Below are 21,407 nucleotides of genomic sequence, written 5' to 3'. Positions count from 1 at the left end.
CTTAATTTTAATAAAACAACAATTTTACATACACAATTAGCTAAGCTATAATCTATGTTTAATATGCATTTTAGTCGTTGTCTATGAAGTACATTTTATTAAAATATACTTTGAATCGATGAATGTTCACTTATTTATTTTTTACATTTAATAGACGTTTACATGGTTCGTTAAAATATTTGAACCGAAATGCACAGAAAATATGCTTACAGGTAAATTTATCGAAATGCTTATCGTATTGTTGCTTATCGAAACTTGGTCTGAAAACTGTTATTGCACTGTTATCTAAAACAATAAAATAAAACTGGTGTATTACAAAAATCTAAGTCAAGAGACCGTTTAATTTATATATAAAAAAAAAACAGTAAATATATTTTTAAATGCTTCAAAATATAGAGAAAGTTCTAAACTATTTGTTATCAAATCGAAGAGCGCGCGCTTTAATATTAGCAGAATCTATAGAAATGAACTAAATGAACCACTGGCTTGTTCTATAGTTCAGTTTTATCTGTTGCTCACGCGAACTTATTCTTATGGTTCGATACAATTATACACGTGATACATCATGAGCCAATTCACACATTCAATAAAAGTGCCCACCCAATATAAAGCAACAGCCAAAATATTAAAGGCTGCCATTGAGAAACAAAAATCTATCAAATCGTTGATATTTGAAGAAAAGCATGCGGTTAGTAGTGTGATATTTGGTTCAATTGCCAGGCAGCTAATGAGAGCAACTGAATCTTTTCATATTAACAGCGCGTCCGAAGCCTGCAAGCGGTGCTAAAACATTACAGCGACAACAGAGGAGCCATTGACAACGCTATCGAGGAGACGGGACTGCTGAAAGAAAATCCAAACTTGGACTCCGCACTGGCCAAGGTGCTAGTTACGGAACTCATATTCGGACGCGGACAATTAAACGGAGAAAGCAAACCAGTGCGAACAGTGCGCTCGTACAAGGAGAAATTGCAACAGGCAATTAGCGGCTCAGAGCAGCAGAAGAAAGGCAGGTGCTCAAATATAGACGTAGCTGTAGACCACACAGTATTAATTGGCAATGGGCAAAAAGTCGAAAAAGCAATCAGCGCTTGCCGTTGCCCCAGAGAGTTCAGCTGTGCAACCAGAAAAGTCGGAAGTTGAGCCTAAGCCCGAGGCTGAGCAACAATATGTGGACAAGAGCTTAGAGGTGTTTCTCTGGCTAATGGCATACAGCGTGCTCATGTTTACATTGCCTTTCCTTGGCTTCTATGGGGTGCGCAGCTGGCTGGAGGAATCCTTTCCCGAACTGAGCACATTTCAAGTGAATTGCTACTCTGTGCTGACGGCCGTGCTGGTGGTCAATACAATAGTAGCTATGTATGTATTGAAGGCTGTCCGTGAAAAGGATCCACCTGCATTGGCAATTGAGGATGACGACAATAAGAAGGAACAATAATTTAGTTTAAGCTCAGGCGTAATAAAAGACAGTTTTTGTAACACGTTTCCATGCTTTTCTTTACTTAAACACACAGAGCCCAATCCACGATATGTACGCATCAATACGAATCTGCTCAGTGTCGCCGATGCCCTGGACTACTTGTATGGTGAGGAGTGGCGGCGCAAGCAGCTGGACCCAGACGGCACATATGCTGACTTTCTGGCAGCCATACGGGAATTGGAGGAAGACGAGTTCCTGATGGACATGCATGTGGAGGGAGTGCTGATATTCCATCACAAGTGGAGCCATTACTGGGCCTCCCATGAATTCGTCCACGCCAAAAAGTTCATATTGCAGAACAAGGCCACCTGCCTAGCTGCCGAGCTGCTAGCTCCTCCAGTTGGATCAACCGTGCTAGACTTGTGCGCAGCTCCGGGCATGAAAACTCTACATATTTGCAATGTGATGCACAACAAAGGGCGGATCTATGCCGTGGAGCAATCCAAAGAGCGGTACAAGGCCTTGTGCGACATTACGAACGAGGCGGGCTGCCAGATAGTCACGCCCATACTGGGAGATGCTCTTACTATGGGTCAGTAGAAAACTACGAACGATTCATATTCCATAGCTAACTCATCTTCTCCGACCTTAGATGCCACGAAATGTCCAGACGTCGAGTATATTTTGGTGGATCCCAGTTGCTCCGGTAATGGAATGCAAAGCCGCATCAGCGTCTGTGATGAGCAGAAAGACGACAAACGTCTATACAAACTGGCTGGGCTACAAATCAAGATTTTATCGCACGCCATGAGCGCCTTTCCAAATGTCAAACGTATTCTCTACTGCACTTGCTCCCTTTGGAAGGAGGAAAACGAGCAGGTTGTTCAGCGCTGCCTCCAGCTGAATCCCTCATTCAAGCTTCTCAGTTGCAAGAAGGCGCTACGAAATAAATGGCAGAACGTGGGCGACAAGGAGTACGTTCAAATTGGCAAGAATTGTTTGTATTGCCTGCCTGACTACGATCTGACCGATGGCATCTTCTTGGCCATGTTCGAGAAACGTCCGGATGCTGACAACGAATAGCTCAGCTAGAGGAAAACGCATATAGTATAATTAAGTACTTTATTTGACTCTTTTTGCAGTTAATTTCAACTTCAATTTACATAAACTTTTATTAAACTTAATAGAACATTTTGAACATTCTTTGCATTTTTTTATAAAAAAAGAAAAATAAAATAAAATATACTTTTGTATAACATTTATCGTGATTTATAAGTTTTAAAGATCGCCTCATATTAATAAATATATAAAATGGATATATACTGGTAATGAGCGTTGATACATTAAAAAAAAAGAATATATATGAAACATATAATAAAAATTGTTGTTAATCAATTTTTTGATGTCAAAATTTAAAAACTTGTACTCTGAAAAGTCTGCCATCGAAAATATTCATTGCTCTTTTCTTTAGCATTCAAATTAAACTCTATCACGATTGGCAGTTCGAAATTCAAAGTCTTCAATCCAAAAATAATAGATTAAGATATATCAGACCAATATTGCAGATTATCTGATCGCTAAGTGTCGTTAGCGTTAACAAAAATGCTGGCACAAATCAATAAGCCAGTGTTTAGACATTTTTATCGGCCGCTACGATTCTACAAAAGTTACGATATCGTAAGTAATTTTATAGTTATTGAATTTTATGAAACAAATATGTTTGAAGTTTGAGCGTGTGTTTTGTTAATGATAACACACTAATCTGACCGAAGTGTTTAAAAAAAAATATAATAAAATCGAACGCGCCAGGCGCATTAAATTATCGCTGCTCATCTTTGAGCATTTCAATGTGGATCACGTATACATATATAATAATATAATCGATATATATACATATATAGCTATATATATATAGATTATGTACACGTATGAAAAACTACCAGAGCTTCTCCCACAATTAAACCTTCATTTGCTGCTTGTAGTAATTGCTTTTGGCAAGTCGAAACGACTCCGCCTTAATGGCATCCTCCATTGTGACAATAGGTTTCTTAGGACAGTACTTGATGGTGTGCGCCGAGTCGCCGGATGCCCCACAAATGGGGCATACATAGGTGCGCAGCTTGGGGCACAGCACTCGTCCGTAGGAGTCACGCACCGAATGGCTGTTGACCACAGCTTCCGGTTCATTGTTGTTTTCACAGAAAACACAGTGCCTGGGCACCTGTAGCATGGAAGAAAATACAAAATAATCAGGAACTACGCCGACTATCAAAGATAGCCTTCTACTTACCAATTCCTTGGTCTTGCCATTATTATAGCGCTTATGTAGTTTGTTAGTACTCGCCACGTTCACATTGCTGATATTGCGTACTTGATCCGGGGGCATTGGCTGTCCAACATTAACGTTCTTTTGGGTGCCCATAGCAACTCCTGTAGTGGTTGCCAAGTTCGGCACGTAGGACATGCTGCGCCACACGTTGTTCAGATGCTCGCGGTAATTGTTGAAATTAAGCCAATGGGCAGCAGCTAGTGAGGGCGGCACAAAGGATACCGCAGCCGTCGCCGAAGCCGTCGAGTTACCAGCTGGATATTGTCGTGGCAGAGGCGACGACTGCGGTGTGACTGTATTTTGATTGTTGTACTGAAAGCAATTGAGCTCATCGCTCACGTATCCATTGGATGCAAACTCCTGCATTGCATCTTGGGTCGATGCACTGTTGTTATCTGGGAAGAGGCATAACATTTATTAGCGCCATTTTTTTACTGTCAGCAAACTTCAACATGAATGTCCCGTTGTTGCCGTTAAATGTACTTTCTTTCGAAGACTGTGACTGTACCGTTCCCTCCCATCTATACCTATCCCACTCGCACTCACCTGTATTGCAGGCCGTTAGCAGGGCAAACATTTTTAATGAATGCGCTATCTCATCCTTTTGCTGGTGATTCGCAGCGGCCGCAGACGCAGCCAAAGCCAACTGATGTTTCGCCAAAGCCAACTGCTGCTGCTGCTGTTGCAGCAGTAAGTGATATTGGTACTGGCGCTGCAAGAACAGTGTGCTGGCTGCAGAGGCGTTCATATTTACTTGGTTGCTGTCCGTCAGCAGGGGAAACTGAGTCGAGGACATCGTAGGTTCCGGTGTCAATGGGGTCGTCGGTGGACTCAGAGTTGCCGATGAAACAGGTGGCGAGACGTTCTGCGACGCCGTGTCCAAGTACATATTGAGACCGCCAATACCATGGAAGGGTGCCATATTGTCCTATCGAATAAATACAATTAAATTATTTTCAGATCAAAAGCCATCTACGACTTGCAATGGCGTCCACTTACCATCGGTATACTGCTTTCCAGGCTGTTGCCGCTGCGAAACATGATAAATGCCAAAAACAATGTCTATTGGAATGTAGACAAGTACAAAGTGCCGTTATTGCGCTTTTCGTTTTGCACCAATTCTTTCCCACATAAAATTAAGCTAAATTGTTTCTTTTATTATTATTTCTTGGTTGAAGTATATTTATGCGCTACTTCTTTAATATTTAATTATGATTTAACTTAACTTCACGGTTTAAACTGGCACAAAATTATAATAAATTACTCAAAATTAAAAGATCAGCAAGTGGCGCCAACTACAAAAGCAAATATATGAGTGAGAGTACATACTATTGTGTTCGCTTTAATTCCTGGAAGTCTTCGGCTAAGCTCGGCGAAATAACGGTTTGAATCGGCGCAATACGCTCAGAGCGTTGCCACATAGTCTCCGAAATGGTAGGCGAAAAGGGAATTGACAAAATACTAAAACAGAGCAACCAAGATATACACATCAATTCATTATTTAATACATCGGTAGTTGTGGCGACAATAACCCGCCATAATTCAATAATTACGATTGCTGCACATACACCCACCATCGTCCCATTGAATACAACAATTCGCACTCCGCTAGCGACCACATACGTTCCACAGCACTGTACTCGTCATTAGCCAACACTGCACGCTCCAAACAGCTGACACTCAGATTCTTATACGTGCGTGTTTCACGGTCCGAATTACATAAATTCGTTGCGATTGACGTGAGTTGCCCAAGCATTCCTTGCATAGCAAAAGTCCGGAAAATCTCCACGCAGCAGCAATACCTGTCACAATGGTAGGTTCATACATTATAGTTAGTATATTGCCGTCAACAGCAGGACTGCTCTATACATGTGACCGTTTAGAGGTTAAATTTGGCTCGGCTGTAGCCTCCCGTCGTGCTATCTCTAATTTATAAAACCGCTCTTTCATTGCAGTACAAATTGGCTGCCTTAGCGCGCGAGCGCGCATGTTTCATTACGTATCAATTAGCTAGCTACAACCTGCAACAACAACCGGTGAGTATCCAACAATTTAGCTTTTTAGCTAGAGTCAAGATCTGATGTAGCCTATTGTTCGCCCGACTTATAGCAACGGCTCTATAGCTCACCTGGACGCCGGCCTGGATTCTTTTCGCAATTCATTGATAATGTGCGGAGTGAAATGGACAAGAACAAAGAGATGAAGGATAGTATAAAAAAGTTTCGCGAGGAGGCGCAAAAATTGGAACAGTCAGATGCGTTAAAATCGGCGCGGCAGAAATTCAACATGGTTGAATCCGAGGCGCAAAAGTCTTCCAACATATTGAAAGAGCAATTGGGTGCCATCAAGGAAAAGGTTGGCGATGTTCTTGACGATGCCTCCAAATCGGACTTGGCCAAGAAAGTTTCTGAAGAGCTCTCCAAAACGGCGAAGGGTGTCACCGATACTATTACGGATACCAGCGGAAAATTGGGACAGTCTGGCGCCTTCCAAGCCATTTCCGATACAACGAACTTAATCAAAAAGGAAATGAATGAGACGAGCATAGAAAATCGCGTGTATTGCTCGCCCGTGAAGTTGCGAAAACGCGTTCAAGTAGATCTGTCCGATAGCTCGCGGGTTGTGGAGGCAAATACGGAAGCATTAGGTAAGGCAATTAACTGAATTTGCTTTGAAATTTAATAATGATTTACTTTGTAGGCTTGGAGCTTCACAAGGACTCGAAGTTCTACCAGTCGTGGGAGAATTTTAAGAACAATAATACGTATGTAAATAAAGTACTTGATTGGAAAGTAAAGTACGACGAATCGGAGAATCCTGTCATTCGAGCATCCCGTCTGCTCACGGACAAGGTATCCGACGTGATGGGCGGTCTGTTTTCAAAAACCGAGCTGTCTGAGACGATGACCGAACTAGTCAAAATCGATCCGAACTTTGATCAGAAGCAGTTTTTGCATGATTGTGAAAAGGACATTATTCCCAATGTTTTGGAGGCCATTGTGCGAGGGGATCTGGAAATTCTAAAGGACTGGTGCTTCGAGAGCACGTACAACATAATTGCAACGCCCATAACACAAGCGAAAAAGGCCGGCCTGTATTTGGACTCCAAGATCCTCGACATTGAAAACATTGAGCTGGCCATGGGCAAAGTCATGGAGCAAGGACCCGTGCTGATAATCACGTTCCAGGCGCAACAAATCATGTGCGTGAGGGATCAGAAGGGCCAGGTGGTCGAAGGGGATCCGGAAAAGGTAATGCGCGTGCATTACGTGTGGGTGCTGTGCCGTGATAGAAACGAGCTCAATCCCAAGGCCGCTTGGCGACTGATGGAGCTGTCGGCCAACAGTCAGGAGCAATTTGTTTAAACGTGCTGCACACAATTTACCACTAAGCAGTTTAAGTTTCTCATCATCCCAGACACTAGACAGACAAACGACAGACACTTCTACTTTAACGTAGCAGTTGGTTTTCATTTTCTTCATGTGTGCAAAAGTTTCGCTCTTATACTTCTACTACTTCGAAGATTATTTTGCCAACTGCTGGTCGCGTGCTTCTGCCCAGCCAAGCCGGGGCTGCTGGTCGGTTTCCTAGCTTATCTGTGATGCAGTAGATTGCTGGCTTGGCTATGCACCTGGCACGCGGCTCTGACGGACTACGGTCATCGTCGGCCACGCTACACCCTGACCGCCCATTCATGGCGCTATATATGTTGTATATTTTATCCTATCTTGTAAGCTGTATATTAAACCGTGAGCTTGGGTGCTCAGAGTGCGGCGTGGCCGGCGGCGCTCGGAGGCCGCAAGTGATTGGCCCAAATTTAAATGTTGAAGCTGAAAGTGCAAGCAATTTGTAATTCTTAAGTTAAATTGTTGAGTATAGGAGATTTGTTAATACTTTTAAGGCCAGCCTATGCGGACATCTTAGGCATAGAGATAAATTCACTGTACCGAATAGCTGAAACTAAAGAGCCACATTCATCAATTAACACTTATTATTTGTAAAATCATTGCTACACGTTTTAAAAGTCTAGCATATTTAATAATAAATACAAAAGTCTTTGAAATACACTCAATTGTATTGTTTTTGATATTTTAATTATAATATACATAGGTTCTCAAAATATACAAAATGAAATGTAGGTACGAAATGTACCATTAATTTATCAACATTAATGTTGATTATGAAAAGCCAGAAATGTTAAAGTTAAATTCTAAAACAGCTTAGCTATAATAAATATAAAAAAACAAGTAATTTTGTATAATAAATTAAAACAAGTATACTTATAATAATAAAGAAAAAGTACCAGTAAATTGCAACGGATGTGGCAACGCTTTTGAACTGTTTTTTTTTTTTTTACAAAATAAGTACTCTTTCGTACGCTTTATTCATTTAACTTGAACTTGACGTACGCTCTCTTTCTCTCGCTGTCTCTCTGTCTTTCGTTCTCAAAAGCTTTTTTAGTGCAGACCAACGAAATCAACACTGTGCGCTTGTTCAGTCTTTAAACGGAACTCATCGTGAGCGCACGCGCAAAAACTTTCCGGGCTTAGAGTTCGGGAATGATCGAACAGTGTTTTATGTTTAAATAATTGGAAGCTAAATATCCCAAAGCTTACTCACCTAGCTAATAATCAGCTGACGCACCTGACTGAATATTATTTAATTTACGAGCGAGTGATAAGCGAATTAATTAACGATTGATAAAAAAAAGTTTTCAGACAAGTCAAACGAAAATGCGTGTCAGCAGCGGTAATACATTCTGCAGTCTCTTGCTTTTGGCGCTTCTGACGACGGGTTTCTGTAAGTACATAAACACACACGCACACACATATATGTATATATGTATGTACATACATCAAGGCATAGACAGATAGCCAAGGCACACTTAAAATATCCACACAGCGTCGCAGTATTTATTTTGCCACTCTTGCATTATCTGGAAACTAGTTTCCAATGCAGCTGGAAGGCTGGCCAGAGGCAGATACTCCCGATCTTACCTTTTGCCTTCCACTTTAACGTTAACGGGTCTCTGATGCAGGTCCAGTTTGCAAGCCCAGTTTACAGCGCATAAATATGGCTTTTTATTATGCCAATTCAGTCGGTGGCCAAGAGCCCAGAGCACTTAATATCAAGGTCGCACTTATAAAACTCATATATTTAGAGATGTTATGTTATGTGTAACTGCGTGCTTTGGCTTCCTTAAAAAGTTGCCCTCCTATTAGCCTGATAAGATAATGTTCGCGATTCTGATGACATGTACTGCCTATGATAAGCAATTGATTCATGCGTAATGTATTTTTATTTTTTTACCATGCTATTTTCTTACAGTTACTATTCCTCATTAGTAACTAAACAGTATTTATTCAAGGCCCACAAATGTACATATTGGGGGCAACCTTTATTTGAATTATTCGCAAACCTTAATTTCTCCACGCGTTTTCGGGGCGATTTATGCGCGTCTTATGTGTTTCGCATGCCAAACAGACTTGAGAAACAAACGCGACTTTATTATTAGGAATGTGTTTATTTGCTTGTGTCATCTAATATACAAAAGTATATAGAAACATATGTATATATGTATGAATGTGTCTGGTACATATGGACTGGTTTCGTTATTAAGCTTGCCGGTTGAGTTTGTCGGCTCTGCACGTTTCTTTGTTTGCCCAAAAGCATCTCCATTAAAAAAAGGCCAGTCTCTTCTGAGAAGTCAGAGCTCAGAATATGTTTCTAGGCAAGATAAATATTTAGATTGGCCCAATAAAAATACATATGTAGGTGCGAATTGTTTTAGAGTCGCACAAGTTGTGCAAATATTTATAAGCTGTCTGTGGAAGAGTTGCCTTCCAAGGAAAATGCCATGACCAAGTAATTTTTATTTATTTATTTTTTTTTTATGTATAATTATAAATCTTGATCTTTTCTGCTTAATTGCGTTTCTTACAGCTCATGCCAAACCCTTGGAAGAACCGAAGAAAACTGACACCGAGCTAAGTGATTCGAATGGGCAGGCAGCCAAAAATAAAACAGCTGTCAGCGCTGGCGAGGAGGTAAGCTAATCCCTAAAGAGACCCCGAGTAACTGGGACACCAAAGTCACACAAAAGACCGGCCTCAAGTGAGGTGCCTGAATGCCTGACTGACTAACTGACTAACTGTCTGTCTGTCTGGCTGGTTGACGGAGCGGCAGACACAGCTGAAATGTAATGTGATATGATGGCTATGCAGCTCGGCCGGTTTATTATTAAAACAGAACCGGAAATTTACGCTTTTAAGACATTTTTTATTTATTTTCACTTTGATTAAATGCGAAAACCGCAATAAAGACACGCGCGCGCCGCTTGCCTTATAAGGCTCAAACGCACGTTACGACCATTTGCATGAAATTAAAAAAGAGAAAAAGAAAAACAAAGCTGAAGAAGTCTCCGATGAGGGTTTTTAGCGTCTTAGTCACGAAATTCCATAAAAAATTGAGTTATAATTGAACGAGACAATGTGGATACCCCAAATGCTTCCACCTGATCAGCGAGCTTTGTCGTCATGGCTATGACTCAGCCTAAGCTCAAAGCCAACAGCCCAGAGCCCAGTGCGAATCGCTTTAAAGCCGCATTCTAGGTAATTTCTGTGACGTCTCAATGCCGCATTCTTGGCTAAACAAACTAAAGTTTGAGGCGACTCGCATGCGATTTCACCTGTTCAAATAGCGGATCACTTTCCACCCATAAAATATTCTATTATTTTTATTGCAGCTTATGATAATATTTTGTTATGGCTGTCGCTACTGAATAATTGAAGCGCGTCTGTAGAGAAACATGATCTGGAAAACTGAATAATGACAAGTCACGTAGCAGCATTTGTTGTCGAGAACCAACAAGTCGACTTTATTCAATTACAGATCTGACCAGACCAGACCAGACCTGATCTGTTCGCTTTAACTTACAACCTCTGGGTCAGTCGAAGGCCTAGAGAATAGAATATGTTATACAATCCGAATGCGAAATCGCAACATGCAACGTGTTCCTAATAACAGCAATCATCCATTTGCTTAAGTTCAAGAGTTAACGATACTTGGAAAGGAAAAATTGCAATTATATATGATACATATTTGAAATGTTTTAGTTCAAGGCTTACCGACACTTGGAAAGGAAAATTTCAATTATATATAGTTCATATTTGAAATGTCGAGCTCTTTCACTTCCGTACCAGCATATTATTAATCAGAGTACATATTTGGAATATTTAACGACTTAATATTTTATAAAAATCTCAAAGGTTTGATATAATATACTTTCTTATGCAATTCAGCTAATAAAATACAAAGTTCTTTAATAGAGTAAACATTAAATAAATAAGTTACCAAGTCACGCCATTGGGCGTGACTAATCTGGAACATTTATACTTGATACTACAAATAAAGTGAAATTAAAGCCTCAGGTCTTTTTGGAATTTTAACCGCTTAATCGCGAATATCAACCCTCCGGATGTGAATGAGTCACCATTGATAATACCCGCATATATGTATGTGTAAACCTTTTAACTGATTTGGGGCATAAACAGGAACTTGTAATGAGCTGCTCGAGTGGTGAATTAATTAATTCAATTTAAAAACAATTTGTTGCCAAGATTGTGACGTCAAGTTGTGAAAACTGATCGAGCATAAATTATATGGCGGGCAAACCATTGAAAATGTTGAAATTGAAATTTACTCACGTGCCAACGTCGACCCACATGCAGACGGACAGACAGACAGACATGTGTACGCCCAAATTGATATGCCTTGCTTCGTTATAAAAGGGTATCTAACGGTTCTATTATTTTTGTATTTGTAGCTAAAAACTGCAACGAATTTGGCGCTTGCTGGCAACTATAAATACGACGTGGAAATACTTGAGTCTGGCGACAACGAGGATGAGGATCGGGATAGCAGCGAGGAGCTGGAGGAGCGTTTCAAGGGCCACGGCATATTTAACACGGACACCGATACTTTCATAGCTGAAAATATTGAGATGACGCCCGTGAATGTGGAGTCGAGTGCCATTAGCGAGAGCCACATGCTGCTAAGCATTGTATTGGTCGTCGTGGCTTTGGTCTCGGTGTGTCTATACGCCGGACTCGTTATATGGAGATCGCACCTGGAGTACGTAGCACAAGCCTTTTAATATTGTATTTGTACGATTCTCTAATCTATGATCTCTTCTCCAGGCAACGCTATGGCATGCGCGAGAGACTCGTTAATCGAGATGTGGACGAGGAGGGCGTTGACGACCCGGACTTTCATGTGACATATCCTCACACACTGAGCCCCTACGCGCCAACAACAACGACAGCTACGACGCGATCGTAGTCTGATGTGGATATTTGTGTAGGATGAGATTCATTAGCGCTTAATTATATTTTAAATTGCACTTGATAGCGTCGCCTGCATTCAAACACCTGTGCGTGTGTGAGTGAGAGGTGAACGAGGGTTTTGTGTGCATTGTCAATTAACTAACACATACATAATCGCGCATTAAATAACAATACTAAAGTTCATCTTAGAATATGAGGGTCGCTGAACTGTAAAAAGTTTTCACCCGCAGTTGGACATGCCAATTAGTTTTAAGCTTCTGTGATATTGTTCTAGAGACTCTTTTTATATTAACATCATGCTCAGAGTCAGAAACTAAAGTATTTAATAAAAAAAAAAAAAAAACATAAATTTTAAAAAGGTGCATTAAACGAAATCAAAATCAAATTTATCTAAGAGATTATTTTTGAAATTACTGAAATAAATAATTAAACTTGCTCTTTTGCGTGTACAGACTCAGTTTTGCGTAAATGGGCGCGTCACCTGTTAAATAATAACATAACTGTAGGATTACAGGGCGTATACTGTATGCAAAGTTATTTGCAGATTGTGTGGAAAAAAATACACAGAAATATATTTATACGGCGATTGTTTAGTTCACAAGCTTGTATCAAAAAAATAATAATGTATCGTAAATAACTTTGAGTGGAAAATTCCTGTTAACATATGTGCTCCTCTTTTGCCCCAGCTACTCCACAGCTAACAGACTCATGCAACAGCTGTTTTTCTTAGCAATTTGCACTTTGAACTTGTGCTTGTTTCGTCAAAGTGTGTCAAACTTGAATACGCGTGTTTCGATCTATATATCTGCACTGGTGGTGTTTGCCCTAAATTGCCATTCAATACTCTCTGCTTGACTCAACATAAGGTGCGCGCTCTTAAGCTATAAAGTAGGTAGAATGCTGCAACTGTAATACTAACCGGCAACAGGGGCAACATTTTGCCACAGTATGAAAGTGTTCTAAGGCAACTCGTATTCTCATCGGTATGACTGTTAATTGGCAGCTCTGTTCGATGTCTGCTTCTTCACTCGCACAGCTGACAATGGACTGTAGCGTGTTATTGCTCTTCTATCGCACTTGCTTCGAACATTTGTCCCCCAGAATGCACAAGTCCTCGCGCAACCGAAGCAGCCACGAGAGAAGCTGGACCCCTCTCGTATATTTACTTAGTTTATGCTGCCGTTCGAATACGAACGCGATTGCGAATGCGAATGCGCACTCTAGTCGAACAGTTTCATTGATAAGAAAGCAAGTGAAAGTCTCTCGGCAGAGACACGAGAACGTCCGCCAGTACACAATTGTCCGTCGCTGTCGCTGCAGGCAGAGCATTGCGTAGAGCAGCGTGAAGTGTGTGCAGTGTGAAGTTTGTATCCGAATAGTGCGAAAGCTCTGACGCGCTATCCGTGTAGCTGTAGACGCGGCTTGCAGCACACGTTGTGCTGTAATTAATTTAGTTGCGTGGCTTAATTTTGTTGCCGCTGTTGTCGCTTTGATTGTTCAAGTTGCCGTTCGCTTTTTAGCAGTGTATGCCTGTGTGTGTGTCCGAGTGTTTATCCCTGCTGCTGCGCGTGCATGTGTGTGTGTATGCGTGGGCGCTTTTGTATCAATTAACGGTATAAGCAAGGCATCGTTTCCGACGCTATTGTTTTTGTGCTTCCTTGCGTGCTTCCTTCACCCGTAGCTCGAGCCCGTGCCCGTGCCAACGGCAGTATTTAGACAACATCATCAGCAGGCAAACGACAGGAAAACAGCATCATGACGCACTGGGAGGACTTCTACAATACACATCTGCCGCCCGCAGACTTCGAGGATAATCGTTCGCTGCTCAAGGAGTTCTGCGAGCGACACAATAAGCTCCAGAACCGCATTGTGCTCGTCACGGTAAGCACTCGCTAATCCCAGCCCTCTGCCTGACGACAGCTCCAATCCCCATTAAGCCCCCGTTAATCAGCTGACCAGCCCCATTTCTAACCCGCAATCCATATCTTTCGCACAGTCGGGCGGCACCACTGTCCCCCTGGAGCACAATACGGTGCGCTTCGTAGATAACTTCAGCGCTGGCACGCGTGGTTCGGCGAGTGCCGAGTACTTCCTGGATCATGATTATGCCGTTATCTTTATGCATCGCCACAAATCCCTGGAGCCCTTCACGCGCCACTTTACCGGTCAACAGTTCTTCGACATGCTCGACATAGCGGACAACAGCCAGAGCTCCACGATTGCCATTAAGCCAGACTCGGTGGATGTGTTTGCGCCCGTACTGGCGAAATACAAGATTGCGCGCGAGACCCAAATGATTCTCTACGTCAACTTCACCAGCGTCGTCGACTACATGTGGCTGCTGCGCGCCGCCTGTGAGTGCCTGGCTGCGTTCGAGGAGCGCGCCGTGTTATATTTGGCCGCTGCCGTATCAGATTTCTACATACCCGAGGACATGATGGTGAGTCGAACCGATGGCACGGTTGGTCATATGGGAAATCTTGTAATTGATTGCACTCGTCATTCAATGACTGGCGTCGCCATTGCCCATCGCCAGTCGCCAGTTTCAGTGGCCTGTAAATTGCTTTTTATCGATTCGCCATGTTGATTGTGGGCTCTGGGCTTGACATATTTTCTCTGCACATATTTGACGTCAGCCCCAGTAGGAGCAGCAGCTGTAGCAGGAGTAGTGAGGCTCGGGAACAAGGGAGAGCAGCTGTAAGGGATAGAAGAAGGAGCAGCAGAGGCAGTAGTAACAAGACTCGGGAGCAGTCGGCAGCAGCTGTAGTGGGAGTAAAAGAAGTAGGGTCAACTATATTAGAAGTGACTGAGGGAGCAGCATCTGTAGTAGTAGTAATAAGGCTCTGGAGCAGTCGACAGCAGCTGGTGTGGAAGTACCAGCAGGAATAGCAGTAGCAAAGCTGCGAAGCAGTGACAGCCACTATAAGGAATAGGAGGAGGAGCAGCAGAGGCAGTAGTAACAAGGCTCGGGAGCAGTCGGCAGCAGCTGTAGTGGAAGTAGGAGAGCGAGCAGCAGTAGGGATGCTCGAGAGCAGTCAACAGCAGCTTAAAGTCAACTATTGCTCCTGACAAGCTGTTCCCTTGCATCAGCATCAGATGCCTGTCAACGGCAGAGACTTACATAGTCTGCTCCCACACCGACGCCCAGATACATGGCTGTCTATCCTATCTATTGGCGTCCTTGCAGCAGCCTTTCTACTGTCATCGTGTCTTTAATTTGATTTGCATAATTTTGCTTGTTATGTGACCATGTGGCCATGTGGCATGTTGCATGTAACCACTTCCCATCCACTGCCCAGTCAGTCTTCATTTTCATTTCACTGTTACACTGATTTACATGTTCATGCAGCTTTCGTTTGCATCCTTTGCCTGACATAGTCTACCTGCCCCTTTTACCTGCATCCACCACAATCGTTCTGCCTGTCCACCTGTCTCCTCCATTTGCTGCTCTACCTCCCCCTCCTCCCCCTTCGCTGCCTGTCAGCTGACTCTGTAGCGCTCACATATTCAGGTGCTCAACGGCAAAAGGTTTTCAAGTACATGCATCAAACCCTCATTGCTGGAGGCGTTCGTCGTCGCGCCGCTAACTGCTTGCAATTTTCACCTACTCTACGCAAACATACAGACAGTGAAATATAGTATATACATATATTTATGTAGATGTGCAGGTGATGCAAGCGTTGGGGCAGGTAAACGGAAAGTTTTCCACTTGTCGCCCACCTTTCGGTCGTTCAGCCTCTCAGCTCCTCCGTACTGGCATTTGCAACGCTCTATTTCCGTTTAGCTCGTGCATTTCCGCTCGGCCTCATGCTTGAGGCGCTCCCCGCCGTGTCAGTGTGTGTGGTTGTTGCTCTCGTGGTTGCTGGGGCGTTAGCCACAAATCGTTCGCTTGATTGAATTGTTGAATGTGCTCGGCAAACCCTTCGTCTGGCTCCTCCCAGCCCCATGATGAATATAGCCCGATGATGTGTGTACATTGAAATTTATGCGCATATCTTAGGCTAAGCTCTACCCTGGCATTCTAGCGAAGGTCCTTGCTGCCTGACAGCTGATTTGTCAACAGAAATGCGCATAGTTTGCATAATACCCGAGTGCATCCACACAGGATTGCCTGTGCCACAACCACAAGCTCATCCAAACGGGGCTTAAATATCACTTGGATACATGTGCGCTAAGTGGAAAACAGAAACGCCGTCTTTCACCTGAGAATTCCTTAAAATGTTTACAGTTCAGTTAGCACTTGCACGAGCGTTTTACAGCCACTTGCTTTTCCAGGCCCAAGGACAGCATTTAATTTCGCTAAGGCAAAACGCCTTCCACCTTAAAGTAAATTTATGCAAATGTGGCAAACAAGTTGATGTTTCGTAAGGATGTTGTGGGGGCAAACACCGTTGCTTAAGTAAATTCTAATAAGCCAAAAACAACACGAAGAAATTATAAATGTAAACTACACGAACAGAATAAAGCCAAGACAAAGTAAGCAAAGAGTGAGAGTAGGAGCGAGCGAGAGAGAGAGGGAGATGGATGGCATTAACACTGGGAGCAAACAGAGAAGGCAACGTGCTCAAATCCTCAAATCAAATCAAAAGATTTTACAAGAGCACGCATGAACGCACATAAAGAGACAGCGACTTATACAGTTATTCTGAGACACTATTACTCACTAATACACACACCCACACGGACAGTCAGCGATTTGGTGGGTACAATGACACAGCCTCAAAGCACAATGAGTGCGAGCGAGTGAGCAAGCGAATCTGCAAGGGAAAGGGAATCTGAATAAGTAACCAAATTCAATGTCAACAGCTGTTGGCAGTTCTTAAAAGCAAGCACAACAAGTAAGAGCCGTCTAGCTCGAGTCAGCGCGACAATGGGAAACCCTGTAAATTGTTGCTTCTTCAAGTATTTTGCTTAGAATAGCAAAATAGAATAGAGTAAACTCTTTAATGTCTTTGTTAAAACTAGAATATGATACTTGAGACGGAGTTATCGGATTCTATGGGATACATGTATGTGTATGTGTATATACATACATATATGCAAATGAGTTTTGTTTCTCAGAGAAAGTTCATTTAGTTCATAGTTCGAATTGATTTCATCATTTACATCATAACTAGATAAGCTTTCTATAAGAGAGAGTCGACTGCGACTGCGACGACAACGACGGCGACTGCGACAGCGACAGCGACGTTGACGTTGGCGTTGCGCAATTGTCAATGTCGCTTTGGTTCGTCTTCGTTGTCAGGCTTAATGCCTTGCAGCTAGGCTTTTCATTTCGCTCAGCCGCCGCACAATGTCCTGGCTACTTAGCTTCGTCCTTCTAGCTGTCCATCCTGGCTGTCTGAAAACTGCTTTGTGCGCGCACTGAATGAATGAATGAATGGTCAGCAATTGAAAAGGAGCTACCCTATCTGGGCATAGGGTATAATGTTCAACAAGTCGTCGGACATGTGCCAAAGGCAGCGCCCCCCGCCGCCCCCCCTTAGTCGACGCGTCGTATGTGCGGCATTTAAAGCGTCTTTAAGTCGGCTTTTGCGGCAAATGAGCAGCGCGGCGACTCGCTCGTCCCATTACGACTGAAATATGCTTTCAATTAGTTGTAATACATTTGCCATGTGGCAAGCGCCAAGAGCCAAGTGCCCGCAGCTTGTGCGAGGAGGGGCTGGGGGTGTTAGCCCTGGCCTTTCACTGTGCCGCGGCGCTGTCTGCGCGCAAGGACACATGAACTGGCTGTCGGTTCGTTAGTCCCCGTGAATGTATATGTGAGTGTGTGTGTGTGTGTGTATTTGCATGGGCGTGTTGGCACTCCCTTTGGCTGTTTTTGCAATCTCATGGCAACATTCATACGCATCGTTGGCTTGTCATTCCATTAATATGCTAAACCGCTCACCGTTGCAGCCCACACACAAAATGCAATCGGGAGATGGCGCACCGACCATCTCGCTGCAATTGGTGCCAAAAATGTTGGCGCCGCTCGCCAGTCTGTGGGTGCCGCACGCTTTTGTGGTGTCCTTCAAACTGGAAACGGACGAGAACCTATTGATTGTCAAGGCACGCGACAGCCTCAACAAATATAAGCATAAGGTAAGTGCTGTCAATCAGACACGCCAGCAATCCGAGCTGCAATCTCACCACTAATTTTCTCTCTCTCTCTTTCTCCCACTTAACCTTTTCGTCCGTAGTTGGTGATTGCCAACGTCCTTCAGACACGCAAGCATCGCGTTGTCTTTGTAACTCCAACAGATTCCTATGAGCTGCATTTGAGTCGCGAGCAGGCGCTGCAGGGCCTGGAAATAGAGGAGCCCATTGTGGCCGATGTGGTAAGTGTGAACGTGACTAACAACAACGACAGCAACTGCCGGCTGAACGCGTGTCGTCATTCCATTCGCAGGTGCAGAAACACAGCGACTTCATCAGCAGCGCCCAGCAGCGACAATGACCGTTGTCGATGCGCCGCCGGCAACATCAGCAACAGCAACACCAACAGCACCAGCAGCACCAGCAGCAGTACCGCCAGCTGGCAATTGGCGGCGGCAGCAGCAGCAGCAACGATGACACCGCCGAGGCAACGGACTATTGCGTGACCAGTTCACATTATTGTCGCGTCCTAAATCCTGGCACGCCAACATTCGGCCGCAAATATTGAGCAGGTTATAGCGCCAAGTCCATTTGCATAGCCCTTACCTTTAAGTTGTAGTTATCTATACTATTTATGGTTAATATCTATCTATTTATGGTCACGCCCTAGTTAGCCCGACCATAATTGATGGAGATGATGGTGGTTAACATGTTTTGTGTTTTGTATGTATGTTTTATTTCTTGTAATTTTTGTTGTTGTTCGTCTATATTTGGTTTATCGTTGCCTGTTTGAAAAATGATGTCACCTACATAATGAATTGTCTTTTCCTAAGCTCGAATCCCATTTTTGTCATTGCTGTCATCAAGCATACGCACCGTGTTGCCCGCATTTTGGCATTAATCTGAGATCATCAATTATCTGTTTGGTTTATGCTTGAAAGGGGGCAGAGCATCGCGTAACTACCCACCCACCCACTCACACAAACACACACACCCACCCCCACAGTGTGCACCTACACTTATGCAACGGCTTCATGAAACAGCAATTTGCAGGCTGGCCCTGGCGGCTGTCGTTTGCAGGCATTGCGACAATTGATTTACAAGCCGTGCATAGCAATAACTACAACAACAGCACCAACATAAACAACAACAGCTGTAGCAGGACCTGCCGAATGTCCTTGGCTGTGGAAATTTATAGTGGCGTATACTTAATGCCTTGACGCTTGTCTGGCTCAAGCAGGTCAAGTGGCGTCTAAAGGTCAGTTTCAAATACACTACACAACACACTTAACGCACACACACACACACAACATGAACTTCTGACAGCTGCCAGCGGCAAATTAAAATTTAATTGGGTAAAAAAAAAAAAAAGGGAAATGAAAAACAACTGAACAGCCAGCAAGGAAAACTAATTAACGCAGCGCCCGCAAACCGAGGGCCACAACACGGAATACTTGTGTAGCGAGAACAAAGCGGGAACCAACGCAGACAGCACGGACCGTAGACAGTGGCAGAGTACCGCTTGGTCCTTGGGTTTCGTTATTTGGGTTCTGTGTTACTCGAGTCTTGTGGCAGCTTTTTTTGCACATGTTTATTGCATGTTCTGTTGCTAGCGCCTTTTATCTACGGCTTTGCCGCCTAATCTACCTGCCTTAACTGTTCCCTGGTTGTGGCGTGTGCGGCCGAAGGTCCAAAACCGACGCCACTTCCGGCCACATTTTCGGTTTTTGTTTCAGCCCCAAACTAGGCAACAAAAAATTTGCTGTTTTTTTAATACCCTGAACCCATTGAAAATGGGAAATTAGGGTATAATGGTTTTGTGAAAAGTATGTAACAGGCAGAAGGAATCTTCGCAGAACCCATAAAGTATATATATTCTTGATCAGGACGACGAGCTGAATCGATATAGCCCTGTCCGTCTGTCCGTCCGTACGAGCAAAAGGATCTCAGAAGATATAAGAGCTAGAGAGCTGAGATTTGGCATGCATACTCGTGTATACCATAGGCCGTACAAGTTTATTTATTTATTATTATTTTTTCGATAACTCATCCGATAACTTTTTTATCGAGAATAATCGAAAAATTGATTTAGTTTTTTCAGCCTAATTTAAACACTTCTAGACTTGGAGACTTCAGATGTACTGTGTATACACATACGATGAATACAAAGATTTTTGAATAAACAGATTTAGGATACAACGGCCCCTTCGCCAGCAATTTCTAAAAAACTTATTTCAAGTACTAGAGATTCGTGCTTTGGAATGTACATATGATATATATATATACAGCTATATGATCACCCTCTAAAAGTTTCATGAAGATAGTCTTACTGCAAGAGAAATTATTCAACTAATAAATTATCATAAATTCCCACACTGCAGCGCAGCCCAATCGCAGTCGCTGCTAGCTGCGCAGTCAGCAGAGCGCGTGATTATACGTGCAGAATGAGTAGAACATCAGCTTAGAGGGTTCAGGGTATCTGCTAGTCGAGCAGTCTCGACTGGAGCCTTCTTGTTTTCTGTTGCTGTCGACTCGTTTGGCAGCTGTAGCGTAATATTTAACAACCTTTTTTCTTCTCCTTAATGTCTGTGCGTGCGTAAGTGTGTGTGTATGTGTGATAGACTGTGCTGATGCGTGTGAGTGTGTAAATGTGCATCAAATTAGATTTTATTGCGTTCACACGTACAGGACGCAGATACACTAACATGAACAGGGAAGGGCAACGAATCAAGGGAAGACCCAATTTTTATGCCAGAGGCAAGCGATCCAAATTTATTATCAGCGAGTTCTCTTTGGCCAAAAAACTGTCTCCGGCCTGCCTTCAATGTTGTCTTGCGATCCGTGACGAATGCCCTTGAAAATTGGGGGACTTGTGTGACACTGAAATATACATGCATATGTATTTATCGAAAGCTCCAGGCCTAACATATTGGACACATATGTTTAGACATAAAAAGAAGCCTACTTTAAGCTTATAGCCGGCTGCCATTTGGATTGTTTTTATTGCGCTTACATGGACACAGTGAAGCACACACACAAGCATGCACACACACACACAGACCTATTCACATATCAAATGGACGCAATTCCTGCAGACAGTTTTGTATGCTGCCACACCCCTTCCCCCCAAACACTGACCCCAAAGTCTCCTGCTGTTGCGCTGCCTCCGAGTATCGATTGCGCATTTAAAATACGTATAATCATAAAAATTCAGCTCACAAGCTGAATGACGTAC

The 21,407-nt window shown here is 43.2% G+C and overlaps 6 protein-coding genes across 7 annotated transcripts; 5 read left to right on the top strand and 1 right to left on the bottom strand.

Moving 5' to 3' along the window:
* Window positions 1-526: 526 nt before the first annotated feature.
* LOC6572477 (28S rRNA (cytosine-C(5))-methyltransferase) lies at window positions 527-2,618 on the top strand. The gene is made up of 4 exons (XM_001998548.3): window positions 527-688; window positions 760-1,009; window positions 1,515-2,012; window positions 2,073-2,618. Exons 1-4 carry the CDS (start codon window positions 566-568, stop codon window positions 2,501-2,503), a joined length of 1,302 nt encoding a protein of 433 aa, XP_001998584.1. The 5' UTR covers window positions 527-565; the 3' UTR covers window positions 2,504-2,618.
* Window positions 1,003-1,481, top strand: LOC26527164. Its single transcript, XM_015166444.3, has one exon. The coding sequence runs from the start codon at window positions 1,061-1,063 to the stop codon at window positions 1,436-1,438; it is 378 nt and encodes a 125-aa protein (XP_015021930.1). The 5' UTR covers window positions 1,003-1,060; the 3' UTR covers window positions 1,439-1,481.
* LOC6572479 (protein nanos) lies at window positions 2,529-5,071 on the bottom strand. The gene is made up of 4 exons (XM_001998550.3): window positions 4,749-5,071; window positions 4,296-4,677; window positions 3,711-4,144; window positions 2,529-3,641 (listed from the first exon to the last, which is right to left on the bottom strand). Exons 1-4 carry the CDS (start codon window positions 4,788-4,790, stop codon window positions 3,378-3,380), a joined length of 1,122 nt encoding a protein of 373 aa, XP_001998586.1. The 5' UTR covers window positions 4,791-5,071; the 3' UTR covers window positions 2,529-3,377.
* On the top strand, window positions 2,825-7,821 carry LOC6572478 (mitochondrial import inner membrane translocase subunit TIM44). 2 transcript variants are annotated; one of them, XM_001998549.4, is made up of 4 exons: window positions 2,825-3,097; window positions 5,705-5,785; window positions 5,859-6,396; window positions 6,450-7,821. In XM_001998549.4, exons 1-4 carry the CDS (start codon window positions 3,023-3,025, stop codon window positions 7,112-7,114), a joined length of 1,359 nt encoding a protein of 452 aa, XP_001998585.1. In that variant the 5' UTR covers window positions 2,825-3,022; the 3' UTR covers window positions 7,115-7,821. The 2 variants fall into 2 exon arrangements, with proteins under 2 accessions (XP_001998585.1, XP_015021931.1); XM_015166445.3 differs by lacking the exon at window positions 2,825-3,097 and adding an exon at window positions 5,248-5,562.
* A 420-nt stretch (window positions 7,822-8,241) lies between these two features.
* On the top strand, window positions 8,242-12,456 carry LOC6572480. The gene is made up of 4 exons (XM_001998551.4): window positions 8,242-8,549; window positions 9,693-9,796; window positions 11,575-11,882; window positions 11,948-12,456. Exons 1-4 carry the CDS (start codon window positions 8,483-8,485, stop codon window positions 12,087-12,089), a joined length of 621 nt encoding a protein of 206 aa, XP_001998587.1. The 5' UTR covers window positions 8,242-8,482; the 3' UTR covers window positions 12,090-12,456.
* Window positions 12,457-12,832: 376 nt separating this feature from the next.
* On the top strand, window positions 12,833-19,549 carry LOC6572481 (phosphopantothenate--cysteine ligase). The gene is made up of 6 exons (XM_001998552.4): window positions 12,833-12,982; window positions 13,776-13,975; window positions 14,091-14,534; window positions 17,993-18,178; window positions 18,277-18,414; window positions 18,486-19,549. The coding sequence occupies exons 2-6, from the start codon at window positions 13,850-13,852 to the stop codon at window positions 18,531-18,533; spliced, it is 942 nt and encodes a 313-aa protein (XP_001998588.3). The 5' UTR covers window positions 12,833-12,982; window positions 13,776-13,849; the 3' UTR covers window positions 18,534-19,549.
* The last annotated feature ends 1,858 nt before the right edge of the window (window positions 19,550-21,407 follow it).

This window comes from Drosophila mojavensis, unplaced genomic scaffold (genome assembly GCF_018153725.1).
Source record: "Drosophila mojavensis isolate 15081-1352.22 unplaced genomic scaffold, ASM1815372v1 contig_19, whole genome shotgun sequence".
NCBI lineage: Eukaryota > Metazoa > Arthropoda > Insecta > Diptera > Drosophilidae > Drosophila > Drosophila mojavensis.
Note: the sequence above shows the minus strand (reverse complement) of the source record. Positions and strands in the feature narration are given on the sequence as shown.

What these genes read in the sequence shown, in the direction of transcription:
- LOC6572477 (XM_001998548.3), top strand. Translation starts at nt 566, where the DNA reads ATGAGCCAATTCACACATTCAATAAAAGTGCCCACCCAATATAAAGCA. An exon ending in CTCAGAGCAGCAGAAGAAAG is followed by an intron (nt 1,010 to 1,514) that starts GCAGGTGCTCAA and finishes TTAAACACACAG; the next exon opens with AGCCCAATCCACGATATGTA. An exon ending in GGGAGATGCTCTTACTATGG is followed by an intron (nt 2,013 to 2,072) that starts GTCAGTAGAAAA and finishes CTCCGACCTTAG; the next exon opens with ATGCCACGAAATGTCCAGAC.
- LOC26527164 (XM_015166444.3), top strand. Translation starts at nt 1,061, where the DNA reads ATGGGCAAAAAGTCGAAAAAGCAATCAGCGCTTGCCGTTGCCCCAGAG.
- LOC6572478 (XM_001998549.4), top strand. Translation starts at nt 3,023, where the DNA reads ATGCTGGCACAAATCAATAAGCCAGTGTTTAGACATTTTTATCGGCCG. An exon ending in TCTACAAAAGTTACGATATC is followed by an intron (nt 3,098 to 5,704) that starts GTAAGTAATTTT and finishes CTTTCATTGCAG; the next exon opens with TACAAATTGGCTGCCTTAGC. An exon ending in ACAACCTGCAACAACAACCG is followed by an intron (nt 5,786 to 5,858) that starts GTGAGTATCCAA and finishes CCCGACTTATAG; the next exon opens with CAACGGCTCTATAGCTCACC.
- LOC6572479 (XM_001998550.3), bottom strand. Translation starts at nt 4,790, where the DNA reads ATGTTTCGCAGCGGCAACAGCCTGGAAAGCAGTATACCGATG. An exon ending in GCTAACGGCCTGCAATACAG is followed by an intron (nt 4,145 to 4,295) that starts GTGAGTGCGAGT and finishes GCCTCTTCCCAG; the next exon opens with ATAACAACAGTGCATCGACC. An exon ending in ATGGCAAGACCAAGGAATTG is followed by an intron (nt 3,642 to 3,710) that starts GTAAGTAGAAGG and finishes TCCATGCTACAG; the next exon opens with GTGCCCAGGCACTGTGTTTT.
- LOC6572480 (XM_001998551.4), top strand. Translation starts at nt 8,483, where the DNA reads ATGCGTGTCAGCAGCGGTAATACATTCTGCAGTCTCTTGCTTTTGGCG. An exon ending in GCTTCTGACGACGGGTTTCT is followed by an intron (nt 8,550 to 9,692) that starts GTAAGTACATAA and finishes CGTTTCTTACAG; the next exon opens with CTCATGCCAAACCCTTGGAA. An exon ending in CTGTCAGCGCTGGCGAGGAG is followed by an intron (nt 9,797 to 11,574) that starts GTAAGCTAATCC and finishes TTGTATTTGTAG; the next exon opens with CTAAAAACTGCAACGAATTT.
- LOC6572481 (XM_001998552.4), top strand. Translation starts at nt 13,850, where the DNA reads ATGACGCACTGGGAGGACTTCTACAATACACATCTGCCGCCCGCAGAC. An exon ending in TCAACAAATATAAGCATAAG is followed by an intron (nt 18,179 to 18,276) that starts GTAAGTGCTGTC and finishes TTTCGTCCGTAG; the next exon opens with TTGGTGATTGCCAACGTCCT. An exon ending in AGCCCATTGTGGCCGATGTG is followed by an intron (nt 18,415 to 18,485) that starts GTAAGTGTGAAC and finishes TTCCATTCGCAG; the next exon opens with GTGCAGAAACACAGCGACTT.